The 15,924-nt window shown below is 38.9% G+C and overlaps 2 protein-coding genes across 6 annotated transcripts in view; one reads left to right on the forward strand and one right to left on the reverse strand.

The window, feature by feature from the left end:
• Positions 1-6,290, forward strand: part of ATP8A1 (ATPase phospholipid transporting 8A1) — a 103,588-nt gene extending 97,298 nt beyond the window's left edge. For all 5 annotated transcript variants that reach the window (XM_082050339.1, XM_082050341.1, XM_082050340.1 and 2 more), the window contains 2 exons: positions 3,527-3,618; positions 3,967-6,290. In XM_082050339.1, the coding sequence (XP_081906465.1) occupies positions 3,527-3,618; positions 3,967-4,064 (190 nt within the window). In that variant the 3' untranslated portion in view covers positions 4,065-6,290. The remainder of the gene's footprint in view (positions 1-3,526; positions 3,619-3,966) is intronic.
• Positions 6,291-13,067: 6,777 nt separating this feature from the next.
• On the reverse strand, positions 13,068-15,026 carry SHISA3 (shisa family member 3; the record flags this gene model as incomplete). The annotated part of the gene is made up of 2 exons (XM_082050614.1): positions 13,068-13,835; positions 14,741-15,026. 2 exons carry the CDS (start codon positions 15,024-15,026, stop codon positions 13,384-13,386), a joined length of 738 nt encoding a protein of 245 aa, XP_081906740.1. The 3' UTR covers positions 13,068-13,383.
• Positions 15,027-15,924: the final 898 nt, after the last annotated feature.

Raw genomic sequence — 15,924 nt, forward strand, 5'->3', positions numbered from 1 at the left:
TTACCTTTTGGTGTTTTCCTATCAAACAATCTTAGGATGGGAATTTTCTATTTAAATTCTGAATTTGTGCTTTCAGCTGTTTTCTTAAAATTAGGATAAAAAATGACATTTACATTGAAACAATTTAAAACCCTGTTCTTCAAAGATCTTTATTATATTTTAGCATATGCTTTGAAAGTAGGACATGCTAGTCTATAGTCTTAAAATCTGTCATCCCCTGTATTTTTCCAGTGATGATTTGAAAAGCTTTTTAAACTCTTATCACTGAAGAGCATTCCTATCATATCTTGCTGTTTCAGTGTGTATAAGATTATGTAATCAGATTTTTTCCCCAAAGTTGTCCAAAAACACTTTATTCTGCTCTTCTGTAGGCAACACATTGAAATTGATTTTTATCACATGTATTTGTCAGTAAAGTAAGAATATATTTTGAGCAAGAAAATACTAATTTTGCATGGTCATTTTTCCAACAGAAAGTGAACTTTCATGTTGGAATACTATTGACTTGAGGGTGCCTTGATAGCATAAATAATAGAGCAGCTTCAGTGGATTAATACTTTTTGTGGCACAAGTTTGTTATTTCCATCTTTAGAGCCATTGTAATTGAAACACCAGGAAACCATTTGTACTTAAAATGGCTGAGGTAAAAGGATACTTGTGTAAAAACCATTGTTCAAAAACAGTTTTCTGATACCTTGTTTATAATGGTTAAGCAGAAACAACAGTATTAATACTTAGTACAAAAATATTTTTACTGGGTTGAATACTACATAGACTAACAATAATATGAATAACAGCCCAGAATCGTGGAAATTAGTTTAGATATATGTACTGTAAATGCTGTTTCATATCATCATTGTTTTTCATTCAATCCACTTGGACATTGTTTTTAGACCAGCTAAGTGATTGGTCAGAAACATATAAAGTAGTATTTTTTTTCTATAAATGAGATTAATTGCCTGTAAATATATACATTTCATATTCAAAAATAGTTAATATTCTGCTTGTCCATATTGGTACACATAATGAGCACAGGTATTTAGTTACTATGATTTATCATTTGTTAATTATGAAACCATGTTTTCTTGACTTCGCATGTAGATTTTTAAATATGTTTTTGAATGGCAACAGGGTGATTCATCATCAAGAGCCTGCAGTATTTCTTCAAGTATAGAAATAGAGCAGAATTTAATACCTGGATAGCTGGAAGCACTTTTCCCAAATGTATTTCATACTTTATTTGTATTTTCTGTACCAGTAATCAGATCTGTGCAGTGGAAACATCATTATAGATAAACTAAGGTGTGTGGATGCTTCATGTTCCTGTAAAACTTAAAGCAGAATTTTCAGTGTCTAGCATTTAAGCAATCTGAACATTTCATTCTGGAACATGAGCAAAGAATAGTGATGGTGTCAAAAATGCTAGAATAGGCGTGGAATGTTTTTAATGAAAATAACACCTGTCAAAACCAAAAATTTCATAGAAATTTGCAGATTTCAACTCACATTAAGAAGGGTTCTTCAGATATATTGCAAAGGAGACACAGCTGATAACTGTATCAAAGTATTTACATGGTCTTCCACCTCTTTGACATCCCATCTTTCATGAAGATATTTATTTTTCCACTCAGTTTATCTTTGTGGTTTAAACCTCAGTCCCTGATTTTTTATTGATCTGGTCACTTTCACAGTTGGTAGCTCTGAACTAAAAAACAAGGGTCCTACCCTGCCTAGAGGAGCAATTAGGATGAAGGAAAAAAACATTTCCAAAGAGCTAATTTATTAAAACACTGACAGTACGGTGTGTCTCAGTACTCCAGCCTCTCCACTCTTGGTTCAGACAGCAGATGCCAACAGCTTTCCTGGAACTGGTACCCAATTCCTTTTTCACAAGGAAATCTCATTCTGTCTTTCTAGTCAAAACAGGGCCATAGAAGCGGTTTCCCCTGCCTGTCCTCTTATCTTGTAGATTTTGCATTCCTCTATGGGTGTAGCAATAATAGCTTTATTTGTCTCTAACTTAAAGAGCCAAGCTCTCACCTCCTGTTATATGCTTTAACCACCAGACTGGAGAGGAACAGAAAGACCATTAGTCTCTCCAGTTTAAGACAATGGTGCAACTTTATAAATAAGTATATACTCACTGAAGAAAGAAGGAGAATTTCTAATTTAATGGTTTGAACGGCTGAAGCGGTCTAGTTCCATTCCTTGCACCACTTAGTCTGTCAGTAGCCCAGGAAGGTAAACCTGTTAAGCTAATTGAAAAAGTAATTGGACTGATCAAAACTCAGTAACATAGGTATGTGAAATCTGTTATACTTACTACATCCTTACACAAGAAACAATTTTGATAATCTAGCAAAACAATAACAAAATCAAATCACTATATACTCAGAACAAACAAAAGAAACTCTTTATTATTTGTAAGTGAACTAATTTTTAGACCAGTCCACATGGGGAGCGGATGGGTTTTTCAGCATTGGAAATGTGTCAGTGATAGGTTGGTACTTCTCTGAAACACAAGCTCTAATTCAGTTAATATCAACTTTAGAGGAAGAAATTGAAGGTTTTGTGTGAGTTTAACATATCCCTTGCACATCTTTTATATGTATCAAAATTGTCAGATTTCTAAAGCTTTCTGAGATATGGCTAGTGCGTTGTTATTTATTTAGTAATATGGGATCCTATTTAAGAGAACTTTAAATGTAAGAAAGATTCATGGTAAAGAAACCTGACACATTCACGGCTTTGTTCACTAGAGTTTGCAGCATTCACCTGAGACTTGAGACTCAGTTTAAAAATTGTTTAATACTCCTGTTCTCTAGCTGGGTTGAAATGGAGAGTTGCTTGGATCACATTAAAGTGCAATAAAGACAAAACAACAGACGCAGTACTGCTGAGGAAGAAGGAAATGGGCTGAAGTGACCAACTTCTATTAGTAAAAGTAATCTGTTATTTGGGTATGATCTTCAGAAAAACACCACCTAGAGTTTCATGTGGAACACACCTTGCTAGGACATGGAATCAATATGATTTTGTACAAACAGCTTGATGGCCGTGGATGTGACTTTCTCTCCATCTTTTTTTCCCTGTCCCTTTGGGGCACTGTCTCAGCAGAGGTTCAGAGCACTTTCTTTTGTAAGAAAAGGAGAGACTAAGTCAGCCTGGCACTAGTCAGGCCATACTACGTCAAGAGAGCCAGTTCCTTTCCTTTACATTGCATGGTTCTCAAGGAGTCATGCTGAAATGTTTGCAATATTATTCGTTTATTTGTATTGTAAGCACACAACAGATGTTTTACTTGTACTGTGACGAGTAAAAACATTACCAGGGATCTGGATTTCATAATCTGCCCTCACACACGCTTTTAGTCATCTTCTTAATAATTAGTTCAGGCACAATTAAAAGAGAAAAAGGAGAATGAACACTTTTCATTAAATAATTAATTCAGTTTACAGACTCAAAGATAAAGGGATGTTGTAATTAGTAAATAAATATTTTTCACACATGTCCACTTTCTTTCTAGCTTAACTGAAAGAGCCCAACTACTGAAGAATGTTTTTAAGAAGAACCATGTGAACTTGTATCGTTCTGACTCTCTGCAGCAAAACTTGCTTCGTAAGTGTTCACTGACAAAGAAAAATTAATATCCATTAATAATATAGAATTAAAATTCTACCTTTCACTGCATTTGTTTATAGTAAAGATATAGTATCCTAAACACAGTAGACTGTGTTCTTTGCCTGTTGGTAGGTTTCTCTTCATTCCTAAGATACTGCATAGAGTTCTTTCTGCTATTTTATAATTGCAAAATTATGTAAGAAGCAGCATGAGTTTTCTCCCTACTAATTGCTAAAAAGGTTATTGTTGCCCCCTACTGACCCTTGTTAAGTTGGTTTTGTTAAAGCTTTAGCAAAAATATGTGATCAAAACTTAATTGGTTTCTATTTTGGTTTGTATCTGCAGATGGCTATGCCTTCTCTCAAGATGAAAATGGAATCGTTTCCCAGTCTGAAGTAATAAGAGCTTATGATACCACAAAACAAAGGCCTGAGGAATGGTGAAGGAACACAGCATGAGATTTAGTCAGTTACTTCTGTGAGACAGACTACTAGATCTTTTCTGGGAGTTTCAGCCATGGCCCAGTTTTCAGAGATTTAAAGATCTATGATGGTCTTGTTTCATAAAGTTTGGATTTCTGTATTCAGTAGACATAAGCACTGTGCAACTACACCGTAACACACCATCTCTAAATTTTTTAACAAGTATTTGCTTGGCCTTTGTAAACAGATTGGAATTTACCTTGTATCTTGCCAGCTTGCTTATTTTACAATGAAGTTGAATAGATACTGGTCACGTACTTGGAAGGCAATGGTCAGATTGCTAAACATACTTTACATTGACAGGCCATTAGCATCTGTGGAGGTTTTTAAGTGTTAATATATTTAAATACAGCTGATAACAAGCCTTTGATTTCAACAAGTGCTGAAAAAATAGTACCCTAACGGTGTTAATTGAGAAAGATTTTGATTCAAGATGTTTATAGATGTTTGTGTCAAACTAACCTAAAAATGTTTGCCAAAGAAGTTCCATAAATGTTTTCTGTTGTTAGAGATAATTTGAAAAGAAATTGACTCCAGTCCTGAGCTCAGAAGTGCATGCTTGAGTCTCTGCACTCGAGGGGAAAGATTTACAGTACAGCAGGTCTAATTTGAGTGGCCTTTACGGCATTTGCTTTCAAAACTGCAAATCTTTGCACCTTTGGCCTTATACGAGCTTTTCCCTTATTTTCATTTAGTGTTGCATATGTTGAAAATGGCTGCCACCTTGTAAAACTGAGTACATGTGTTATTTTGTTCAATTTTTTAAGAATTGCTCTGCCTTACTTCCCTTTAGCAAACTTAATTTTTTTTGCGATGCTTAGTTTTATGTGCTTATATTGTAGGTTCAAAAGAACGTTTGTTTTAACTTATTTCTTAAAATTTATTAAATTTTCAACATTTTTATACTGAAATTATTTGAAATGCATACATTGAAATAGATAGCAAAGCATGCCCACTAGATTGTGGTATGTACTGTTTTATTTGCACTAAAGCCACTTCCTATAAAGGTGGGAAACACATTGCAGCAGCCCCTTTACAACTTACTGGTCATGCAGAATACCTATATACTCTCACCTTTAATTAAAAATGGAGAGGAGGTGACTGCAGAAAAATACACACATCTGGTTTAAGAAAAAAAAAGGGAGTGCAGGTGTTAAATTGCGATAACTTTTGTAAGTAGTTATCTTTGGTATTTCTCAAAAAAGTCAGGTTTCAAACTAAGAAAAGCTACTTTAACTTCAGAATTTAATTAAATTTTGCAGCTCTTTAGTCTCTGAGTTCAAAAGCCACTACAATTGCATTTAATATACATTTCTCTATACTAGCAGTTGGGTTTATTTTTAATTACATTTCTGTGCATTACACAGAAATGATCTGTTTTTCTTTGAATGGAGATCAACTAGATCAACAAGCAGAACAATGACCTCCCCAGTGATCTGTTAAATTAAGAATTTCCTCTTCACTCACCAAATCATGCACTTTCAACTTAAAAGCAACAAGTCAACCCCTCCCATCTTTTCTTTGCCCTCCTTCATTAGTCGTATACTTAGTAAAGATTGACTTTGCCTCCTTGCCTTTCATCTAACTAAACACTTAACATAAAATTTTATTGCACTATCCAAGTTTCTTATGTTCCATCCTAAGAGAAACTTACAAAAACACATGGAAATGCCAACAAAAGGCACTATAAGAAAGTACATATTTAGGAAGGCATATCAATGGGAAGGCACTCTGCATTTCACATGCATGTTATGCAACGTCTTCCTCTCACTCTCCCGAAGTGATCTTTACACAGAAAACAGAAGACACGGGGACAAAGGGAACGTATCCCACTAGAAACAGTACTGCCAGTCAGTCATGCAGACAAGAACTGCCTTCAGAAAAGCCATTTCAGACATAGATAAATAGATGGATCAATATGGGAGGGCCAAATCACTTGACCTACGGCAAGAAAAAATTTGGGGGCATGCCCCTTTCCTAAAATGGGGATCCCTGTTTTCTGCCATCTGAGGGACAATGACCAACTTCAAAACATTTCTGAAATTAACCATGACACTGTTGCTCCTTTATAATCTTTCAGCGTACTCAACTCATATAAAATGACTCAATACGTACATGCTCTTTTTATGGGTATTTTTTTTTTTACCTTTTTTTCTCCTGTTCCAAATGGTTTAATTGCTGATTTTGGGGGGGGGGGGGGGGGAAGTGAGGAATAGAATATATTGTAAAATATTTACAATGAGAAATTTACATGATCTCTTATTCTTCCTATGAAATAAAATTCTTTCTCACTGTTGTAATACAGTTTGCGGAGAACAACGCACATATATCCCCAGGTTAACTGTCTTAAAAAGGAAGAAAACAACTGAAAGAGCTCTAAGGTCCTAAATTTAGACTGTGATTTAAGGTTAAGACTGTCTCATCACAGCATTTCATCCTTGCATCTTTACAGAATTTGTAGTATTTCATAAAGTGCAGTTTTCATTTTTATTACTTCTGAAGGGTTTTTCCCCATCTCTCTACACACTATATGTTATTTATTATTTGGTAATCAGTAGTTGGAAGATACCGCGTCTTGGAAATAGTACAAAAAACAATGTGGCAATTCTGTGTTTTTTGATTGCTCATAAAATTCAGTTTTAAAACATAAGATTGTCTTGACTATGTGTGCCCACTTTTAAATCAGGTCAGGTATACAATATGCACTTTATTTTCATGTTGAGTACATAGTAATATAGTTATTACCATCCTGTTAGTAAATCATATCTTTGTTAAAATAAGGGGATTGTGCAGATGTTTATCTGAAGAAAAAACAGTTCAGACAAAAATGCTCATAACAATGCCTCTGTTCTTATTGTTTGAAAATCCAAATTTCTGTTAAATACAGAATTGAGATGGACTTTTCCATCTGTTTCATGTGCACTGCATAATAATTACAAGCTAGTATTAAAAATTCCCATCAAAAGTTGAATGAGCACCACGTAGAAATCAGATACCTTATACAAATTCTGTTGCTGGATTATTTTTAAATATATACATATATATAAATGATTCAAAAGAGTAAGTGAAAGGAAACAAATTCTAACAAACCTATTGATAATTTGTATTTCGAATTTTTTCTTGCCGTTTCCTAATTTGACACTTATTTTTGCAAAGCAGTTTCAACAGATTTATACTTCGTGATCATTCTATTTATATAAAATGATAAATAAAATATTTTGAAACTCTAAGAGATAGCTGAAAATTCCTATATGTCCACATGCATCCATAAAATTCACTGTGTTGCAAAGATGTGTGTTAAGTGTCTTGAGACTTCTTTTGTTTCATTTAGACCCATCTTGAATGATGAGTAATTTGGAATATATGTTAAATTTAAGGAGAGAAGTTGTTTCCCTTTTTTCTTATATGTCGTGTAAAAGCACATGTAATTCTGATGACTTTATCATTCTGTCTGCATGAAGTAATATTTTTACGTGTTCTGTGGCAATGCATGGTGGTTGCTGTTCCCTGTTTTTTGATGCCTTCATTATATGTCTGCTCATAATATATTGAGAAGCTAGTGCTATGTAAGCAAATGAGTTTGTCAGTTCAGCTTTCTTGGTACTGGATGTTTTCACTGGTAACAAAACTCAACAAGTGAGTTTCTCCTTCCCCGCCTCCACCCTTGCTCCCCCCGTTTCCTCGCTGTTAACCAATAGATCTTTATTAAACAAAGGAATATTTTAGCATTCCAAACCTGGTTCCTGCTTATGCAAACCGTTACATAGGCTTCAACGGGACTGTTTGTGAGTATAAGGACTACTCATCTGAGCAGCGAGTAGTTGGAGAGTTGATACTTTAACTGAAATGAAAGCATTTCCATAGAGCGAGGGATTTGTAATTGCAGAGCTGTGACCAGAGCAAGTTTTTTTTTTTTAAATCATATTTATGGTGTTTCTTTATTGTAGAATAGAAGCCATAAATGCATTAATGTTGTTTTTCTACTTCAGCTTAATTTTTCATTAAGATTTTTCAGTGTTTGATATGTGTGAACCGCTGCAGAAAGCGGTCGGTCTGTAATAGCAAAATTTGCATTCAAGGTAAAGTGAGGCTTTACAGCTCCACTAGGCCATTACTGCTGAAACTGTTGTGGAAATTATGAAGCTGCATGAATGAAGACTTTTTGACTCGGTGTTTATGGTAGTTTCTCAGGTTTAGTTTTAACTGGATGTTAAATGCACTGTGTTTTATAAATAGTTCTCTCTTTAGTAACACATTAAGTTCTATGCAGTGTTACATGTCATTTGGTGAATGTGCATGTTTTGAACTGCAAATTTTAAATGTTTTGTCTTTTAATTGTTAAAAAAATGAATAAACTTTGCCATTAAATGAAGAAACTTTGAATTGATTGGTTGCAAATGCTAGGGATTACTTTCAAAGAAAAACTTAGGTCACTCTTGCTTTGGAATTCTTTAAAATTGGACCTATCACAAAAAGCATTTCACAAATAGCAAAGAATTCTTCTGTTATTAAGGTACACTGGAAAAGCAGAAAATATTTTTGAGGCCTTTTTAAACACCTATTTTAAGATGTCTTTTTCAGTTCTTACATGAAGTCCAGAAAAAGAAAATAACATGCAGAAATAAATAGTAGCTTAATTTTTTAAAGTGTGCGTGGAAGCCTACGGTTCAGTGATTTGCAGCAGAGCCCTGACATACTTCTGGTGGTGATACTGTATTTTGAAAGAGAAGAATGCAGTACAAGAACTGTAGAACAAGCATAAGGAAACATCATCTAATTTTTCAGAAGACAGAAATACTGTATCCTCTGGCTGGGCTAGTAGCAGGTATTTATTTCCCCTAACAGTGGCCACCCCCTGAATAAAAATCAATATATCCAAATCTGAACTGGTTTGGTTGTAGATAGGTGGTTGATTCTTTATATGCACTAGACAACTAGTTCTGTACTAGCCAGGTACAATAATAGATGTATCTTTCATGCTGTTAGTTTCATGATACCCAGTCTTTAATGGTAGAGCTGGTTTAAGGAGATTCCACCTCATGGTATAGTCATCACTTCTATTATACTGGCCGTCATGAGGCTGTTGGAATTATTCAAGTTATAATTTAGTTTATAAGGATCCAGGCTCCCTTTCAAATCCTTTCCCTCTTTTCTTTTGGCAAATGTTATTTTTAAGCTAAATCATTTCACTAACCTGATTTATACCACATCCCCCTGAGTTTGCGCAAGTCGGAGATGGAAAGAATAAAAAGAACAGAAAAGGCATTTCTTCTGCCGTTGCTAATGCAGATAGGATAGCATGGAATTACAGCCTTGATGTAATTGTGAATCAAAAACCGTTCACGTGAGTATTGAGGAGCAGCCACCCCCTCAAAGGCAGAAGCTCTGTTCAGAGTATCAAGTCCATAGCACGTGGCAATATGTAGAAAAAAGGCACTGAAAATTGACTCATCTCCCTAATGTTACTGTCAGACTGTAACTGAACAGTAGTGGAAAATAATTTTGAAATTGTCATTTTTTAATTCCAGTGAGATTAGTATTACAAATAATTCATGAATGTACATAGCCATATACTGTATCGCTTGCCTAGTTTCAAATAAAATCCTTCAGATATTCTTGCAACTATGTGTAATGTTTTTCTTAGCCCTGAAGAGTTTTGATGCATTTTGGAGATGGACGCTTAAGAAACGCAGAGTGTAAAAATACAAAACAACTGGGTGATCCAATTCATGCCACTATTGTTCTTGGCCCACAGAAGGCTTGGGTTTCAGACATGCCATTACTAGTTAATGGCAATCAAATAATTTTGTGCATAATGTGTGTGAATCACAATAATCAATTTACTGTGATTTTTGTTTCATTTTGAGTTATTTTAGATTGGTATTGCTCTAGTATAATGAGTATGAGCTAACTCCAGCATTACAAAAGGAATAGTTAAGCCTACTGTGTTAAAAAATAAGCATGGCAGTAAAGCAAGTTCTGTGTAAACGCTGTTTCTGACAGCGTGTAATTTCTTTTAGTTCAAGCATACATCCAGCCCTTCAAACTCTGTTGCATTACTCATTAAAACTGTGTATCAGAACGCCATTTGTGTTCTGTCTGCAAGCTTTAGAAAAATGACTATTTTCTATAAATCATAGGAGCATCTAGTGCCAATAGATACTTTTCATTGGGAAGGAAATTCAGCATTCTCACTTGCAGCCCAAATCTGAGTTGGAAGTTGCAAAAAGCATTTTGGTCCATGGGCTTGTATTCTGTCCAGCTCCCCTCCTCCCCTTCAGCTAGATGGGTCACTGCCACTGTAGCTACATGAACAAAGATGTGTAGATTCTTCTGAACTTACAGATTCTTGTCTATCTATTTGCAGATGGTGCACAACCCGCACCCCTCCTGCTTTGCAGGTAACCCAGCACAGCTACTTTAACTACCCCTGATCTTTCCCAGCCTTGGAACCCGGCCTGCAGGATTTGCTGCACTCTGGCCACCAATCTATGAAGTGCTTAGCACTCCGTAAACCTATAGGCTTGTGTAGTCTGATTCAATTATATTACTCCTGCGCATGGAGTTCTTCAAGCATTTTCTGAGGTCAAACCCATCATGCATCAGGGGAGGAAAGGAAGTAGCTCAGAGGGCTCTTCCCTGCCAGGCCAGGTTTCACACGACGTGGCAAACTTCACAGCTTCTACTTAGGCTCAATAACCATTAAAATCTGCAAGACTTTACGCAAGCGTAGCGGAAATCTGTACCTATGTTGAAACATTAATAAATCTGACTACAGAGCCCACTGAGGCCACTATGGTGTTCAGTGGGCCTGTTCAGTGCACACCACCAAATGTTAATAGGACATAACCAAGTCCAACTTGTGACTTCTTAGTGTAACAGCCCATCCTTGAGGAGAGCACTGTATTTCAGCTACCCCATCACCTGTGTCAGTGGCTCTGACGACTAATCACTCTTTAAAGGAACTTGAAATTGCACTTTAACTAGAATTTATCAAGTTTCTGCTTCCAGAAGGATCGGTGTTGCCTTGGTTTACTAGATAAAAAAAGATTACTAATTGAAGACTTCTTATATATTCACTAAAAATACAGTTCAATTGACCTGTTTTACTGCTTCTGCTCTATACAGAACGGTCAGTGGATCTTGCGGGATGCTTCCAAACAACAGAGCCGATATCTGTTGCAATATCAAATTATTTTTCCAAAAAGTTACTTGATGAATGGTCTCATATTTCTTATCCATTCAAAATGAGCACTGAAGAGAGTCCTACAAAATATCAACAAAGGTGGGCAAAAATTTACCTGCCTCCCTCCTTGAAGATTTGTTTCTTAAAAACTGCAAGCCAAAACACCTTTCAAGTAATTTCCCAAGTACTCAAAATCTACTTACTATATTTTTATAAAGCATATGATACTGTGTATAATTATTTTAGTTTGTAATTAACAATTACAACATTCAAGCTAAAACCTATTACTTAAAACATCAATGTATACAACTTAAGTGGTCCTTCTGCTTAGAAACCACATTTCCAGCAGTAATATCTATTAGATTGTGCTGTTAATTATGCAATAAAAACATACTAAAAGGGTTAAAAACTTTTTCGTAAATGCCAAGATACTGAATGTTAGTTATTTGCTGAGAAAAGAATGTGTTCAACTCTTGAGGATGAACCAATGAAGATTTTCTAAAATACAGAGAAGTACACTGTAATTCAGACTAGAAGTGCTGTAATTTTAATACACACCAATATGCTAGTACTTGTAAAACAGGTCAGCTAGAATCTACTTCAACAGATCCTATACACAGGGATTTTGGGGCTGATAAAATAGGAAAGTTCAGCCTCTAATGTAGATTCTGACACAGAGAATGACTTGATTTGTTCACAAAAATAAGTATACAGAGAAGCCCTTCAATGGCTGCATTTTTTTCTTGTGTATTTTCTATTTGCGTGCTGCATGTGTTTGGTTTAGGAGCATTTTTTTCTTCTTCCATTTGGTTTGTTGGTTTACTTGGGGGAAGGAATGTAGAAGGGCAAACAAAATTCATTCCTAGGGCAGGATATTTTAAATTAAAATACCCAACTAATTACCATAGATTTTACCACATTTTTACCACGGTTACATATAAAATACATTAATTCATCTGTTAGTTTGCTATGTAGTCGGAATTTTATATTCTATTAAATCTGCACAACAGGTGCACAGTTAAAGATGTAAATCATTTACAAAAGCAAAATAAACTATTTTTAACAGGAAAACAGTTTACGTCATCAAAATGAAAATTTGCTCATCAAACACTAACAGTACAGAGACATACAGATGACACAATATTTCAACCAGACAGTTTATTGATAACTTTTATGCATGTGACTACTAAATAATTAGTGTTGTCAATGCCGTAAATACATTTTAAATTACAAGCTTGTCTTTACATTTTATACATGGCTAGTTTTACAAATAGAACTTTATGATCAGTTTGTCCAACTTACACACGCTGCTGAGCAAAAAGCCAACAATAAATACTTATTTTTGAAAAATGCTTTAATATAACATCATTTTTAGAATTTTAAGAGGAGAAGTTACTAGTGGTATTACTGAATACCTTCTGCGTTTTTCATAGATAATTATTTGGCTGCTTGGGATTTGCATGTTTTCAACTAGCCTAATTAGTACTAGTTTTGTCTATCTTAGTTAAAGTTTACTAATACAAATATGCAGTGTAAGTTCAAGTATATTATGTGTATTTTTTAAAAATTATGTATTTTGATATCTATAGCAAAGTTCGTCCTCAGGTTTTCATTGCTTGTGTAAGGGGAAAACAGCTGTTTTCAGGATCCGCCAACTCTTCCCCTTAGTTAAAATTACTCCTCTCTTCTTAGGCTTATTGCTGCTTTATAGAACTAATCTGATTATTATCAGTGGAACATAGCCACTGTTTGTTAACCAAGTTAATAGTGTTTAGAGTTAAAACATCATCTATAATTCTGTGAAATGAGTACCTTTATCCCAATAGTTTTGTCACCTGTCTCTGAATCTGTTCTGCACAAATTGAACCATCAGATCAGTCAGTTTTTAGAGCAACTAAGTTTGAAATATTTTGTAATTCATCTGTGTGATCCAATTTGGGGAAATGAGATCCCAAACGAGACCTTGCACTTTTCAAGGGCAACTCACCCACGGGAACGGTTCTGACTTCTGCAACCCCAGAGCATGTCAGTGCGACACCCAGCAGCAGCAGTCCCTGCGCTTCCCAAGGCTGCATTGTTTCTTGACAACTCCTTTCAGCTCTGACTAAAATCAGAGCAGCTCTTCCCAGCCAGGGCAGGCTCTGGCTGGAGAGGATACCCGAAGTACGGTGGTGACACCAGAAATCCTGACGGCTGGGTCAGGTGGACTGCATGGGCTGTCTGGAAGCAGCCTGATGTGTACGGCGGAGGTGGCGATGACACAAGGCACGCTGGCTCTGCCCGGGGAAAGGAAAACCTGCGAACCGAGCCGCCGGTCGAACTGGAGCTTGTTGCCGTACTTGACTGCCTCGATGGCGTCCTGAAGCTCGTCGAGGCCAGGATCATGGGAAGAGTCTCGGTCTGATAGCTCCGCAGAGAAAATCGTATTGGCTGCGACGGTTGTTTAGGTCTTAAACATGTGCAACAATAAACCGCTACCAGAGAGCCCACGATAATGAAGGCAATAAATATTGATCCAACAATGAGGAATGGGACGTAGATTGGTTCTGGGAGAAGAAAGAATAAGAAAAGCCATGCACATTAGCCTACTAAAATAACAGGTCTGCTGTGCAGAAATACACTCCACAGAGTTTATGAAGCCCCACATTGCTTCAGTCCCACTAACACACTCTGGTCAGAAGATACAGCCATTATCATTAGAGCAAAGTTAAACCCTGTGTGTACCCATCAAAATTTATTTCTGTTGAGAGTTTTAATGGGTACCAATGGTGAAAGCTGTCTACACCATGTCTCATTTGCTGGTTCAAGTTAAGTTTCACTCAAGAATCACACTCCTCTCCCTCTCCCTCATCTCCTGAAACTGCCAGGGTTGTCCAATGCAACAGCATGAATCTGCAGGTGAAGCTCAAATGCTGCAGATGTTGTTAAGTCGCTTTCCCTCATAAGGTGGAAAATAAACATAAAATGTGTGATTTGGGAAACTAGTCTCCATATGCACTGCTGGATTTCTTTTGTTTTAAAACCTTACGGCCCCTTGCACCGTGAGGTTCTGTCTGCAAAGCACGGGAGCCCGATCTCACCTCCAGGAAAAAACAAAGTTAAGCAGGCACAGTCAAGTTTGCCGATGCAAACTTAAAATACAGTTGCGCTTTCCAGTTAGGATGGATCCAGCTGCGGAGCCCGTGTTAGCCGATAACTTTACGACACGAAGCGCACCCCCGGCGCGCCTCCCGGCGCGGGGGCCGCTCCCGCGGCTGTCACCCGCCGCCGCGGCCCCGCACGCCCGACGCCTCCTCCCTGTGCGCACCTGGAGCCGCGCCCGCCTCCTGCCCACCCACCGGGCACGACCGAGCCGGCAGCTGCCGCGGTGGCGGCTGCTGGGCTGCGACCGGGGGATGCTCCGCGGGGGCCGGCTCCCGCCCGCCCCGGGACCCGCGGGCTGGGCACTCACGGGCGGTGACTCCCGGGTCCGGGGGCTCCCGGTCGTTGGTGCAGCCGCCCTGCTCCAGGCGCGCCTCGGCGGCGGCGCAGCAGTAGCGCAGCGCGCAGGAGCCGCAGCAGATGGTGGCGGCCGCCGTGTCGAAGCCCTCGGGGCACTGGAAGCCCTCGTGGTAGCCGCCCTGCCCGTCCACCCAGCCGTGGCAGTACTCGCCGCCGCCGGCCTGGCCCCCGCCGCCGCCGCCCAGCAGCCCCAGCAGGAGGCAGCGCAGCAGCAGCGCCCGCCGCCGCCCCGCCATCGCCCCGCCGCCGCCGCCGCCGCCGCCGCCGCCCCGCTGCCCGCCCGCCCCGCCGGGGCAGGCAGGGGGCGGCCCCGGGCGCTATGCGGGGCCTCCCGCGCCGCGGACGGGGGCTGGGGGCAGCTCCCCCGCAGCCGCGCCCCCGCGGGGCCGCCCCCGCGCTCACCTGCCGCCCCCGGGCCCGCCGCTGCCCGCGCTCCGCTGCCGCCGGAGCTTCGTCCCGCACGTCGCTGCCCCCCGCGATCTGTGTGGCTGGGCCGGTCCCGAGCCAGCTCTATTGGTCACACGGGGCCAAGCCCGGACGGAGCGGAATTTGCCTTTGCTTTTCGGAGGCTTCTTCCTCCCCGGGCTCAGCCTCTGGGCACAATCGGCAGGGCTTAAATGCGGGCACCTTCCCTCCCGGCACGCCCAAGTGTGCCTCTTGCCTTCCCTTTAGGCTGACACCCCAAAGCAGAAGCGTTTCTTGCGCTGGCAGTTTTTTGGAGCAGCCCTGCACTTCTAAGAGTTAAAAAACACAAGCACAGTGTGTGATTTATTACGAGGACTCTTTGCTTTTTAACCTGTTTCCTTTCCTCGATATTTCTGAAGTGGAAAGACATAGCGGTATATCCCCTGAAGATTTATAGCCTCTTTTAGTCAAACAGTGGGCCCATCACCTTTATTTTCCAAAGGGAGAGGGCGAGTGTGGGGCTGAGGAGGAGGGACGCATCTGTTCGTATGAGTGTCTGATCCTTTTTCTGCTGGAAGAATAATAGCAAGTCACCAAGCATCAGGAAAACCACAAAAGGAACTGCTTACTCATTTATTCTAGAGGAAAAAAAATATTTTAAATGAACTGAGCAGATTTGGAATTCTGGTTTAAGCAAGAAAACATTTCTTTAAATGATGTGTCCCTTGT

This window comes from Streptopelia decaocto, assembly GCF_964273445.1.
Source record: "Streptopelia decaocto genome assembly, chromosome: 4".
NCBI classification, from domain to species: Eukaryota; Metazoa; Chordata; class Aves; order Columbiformes; family Columbidae; genus Streptopelia; species Streptopelia decaocto.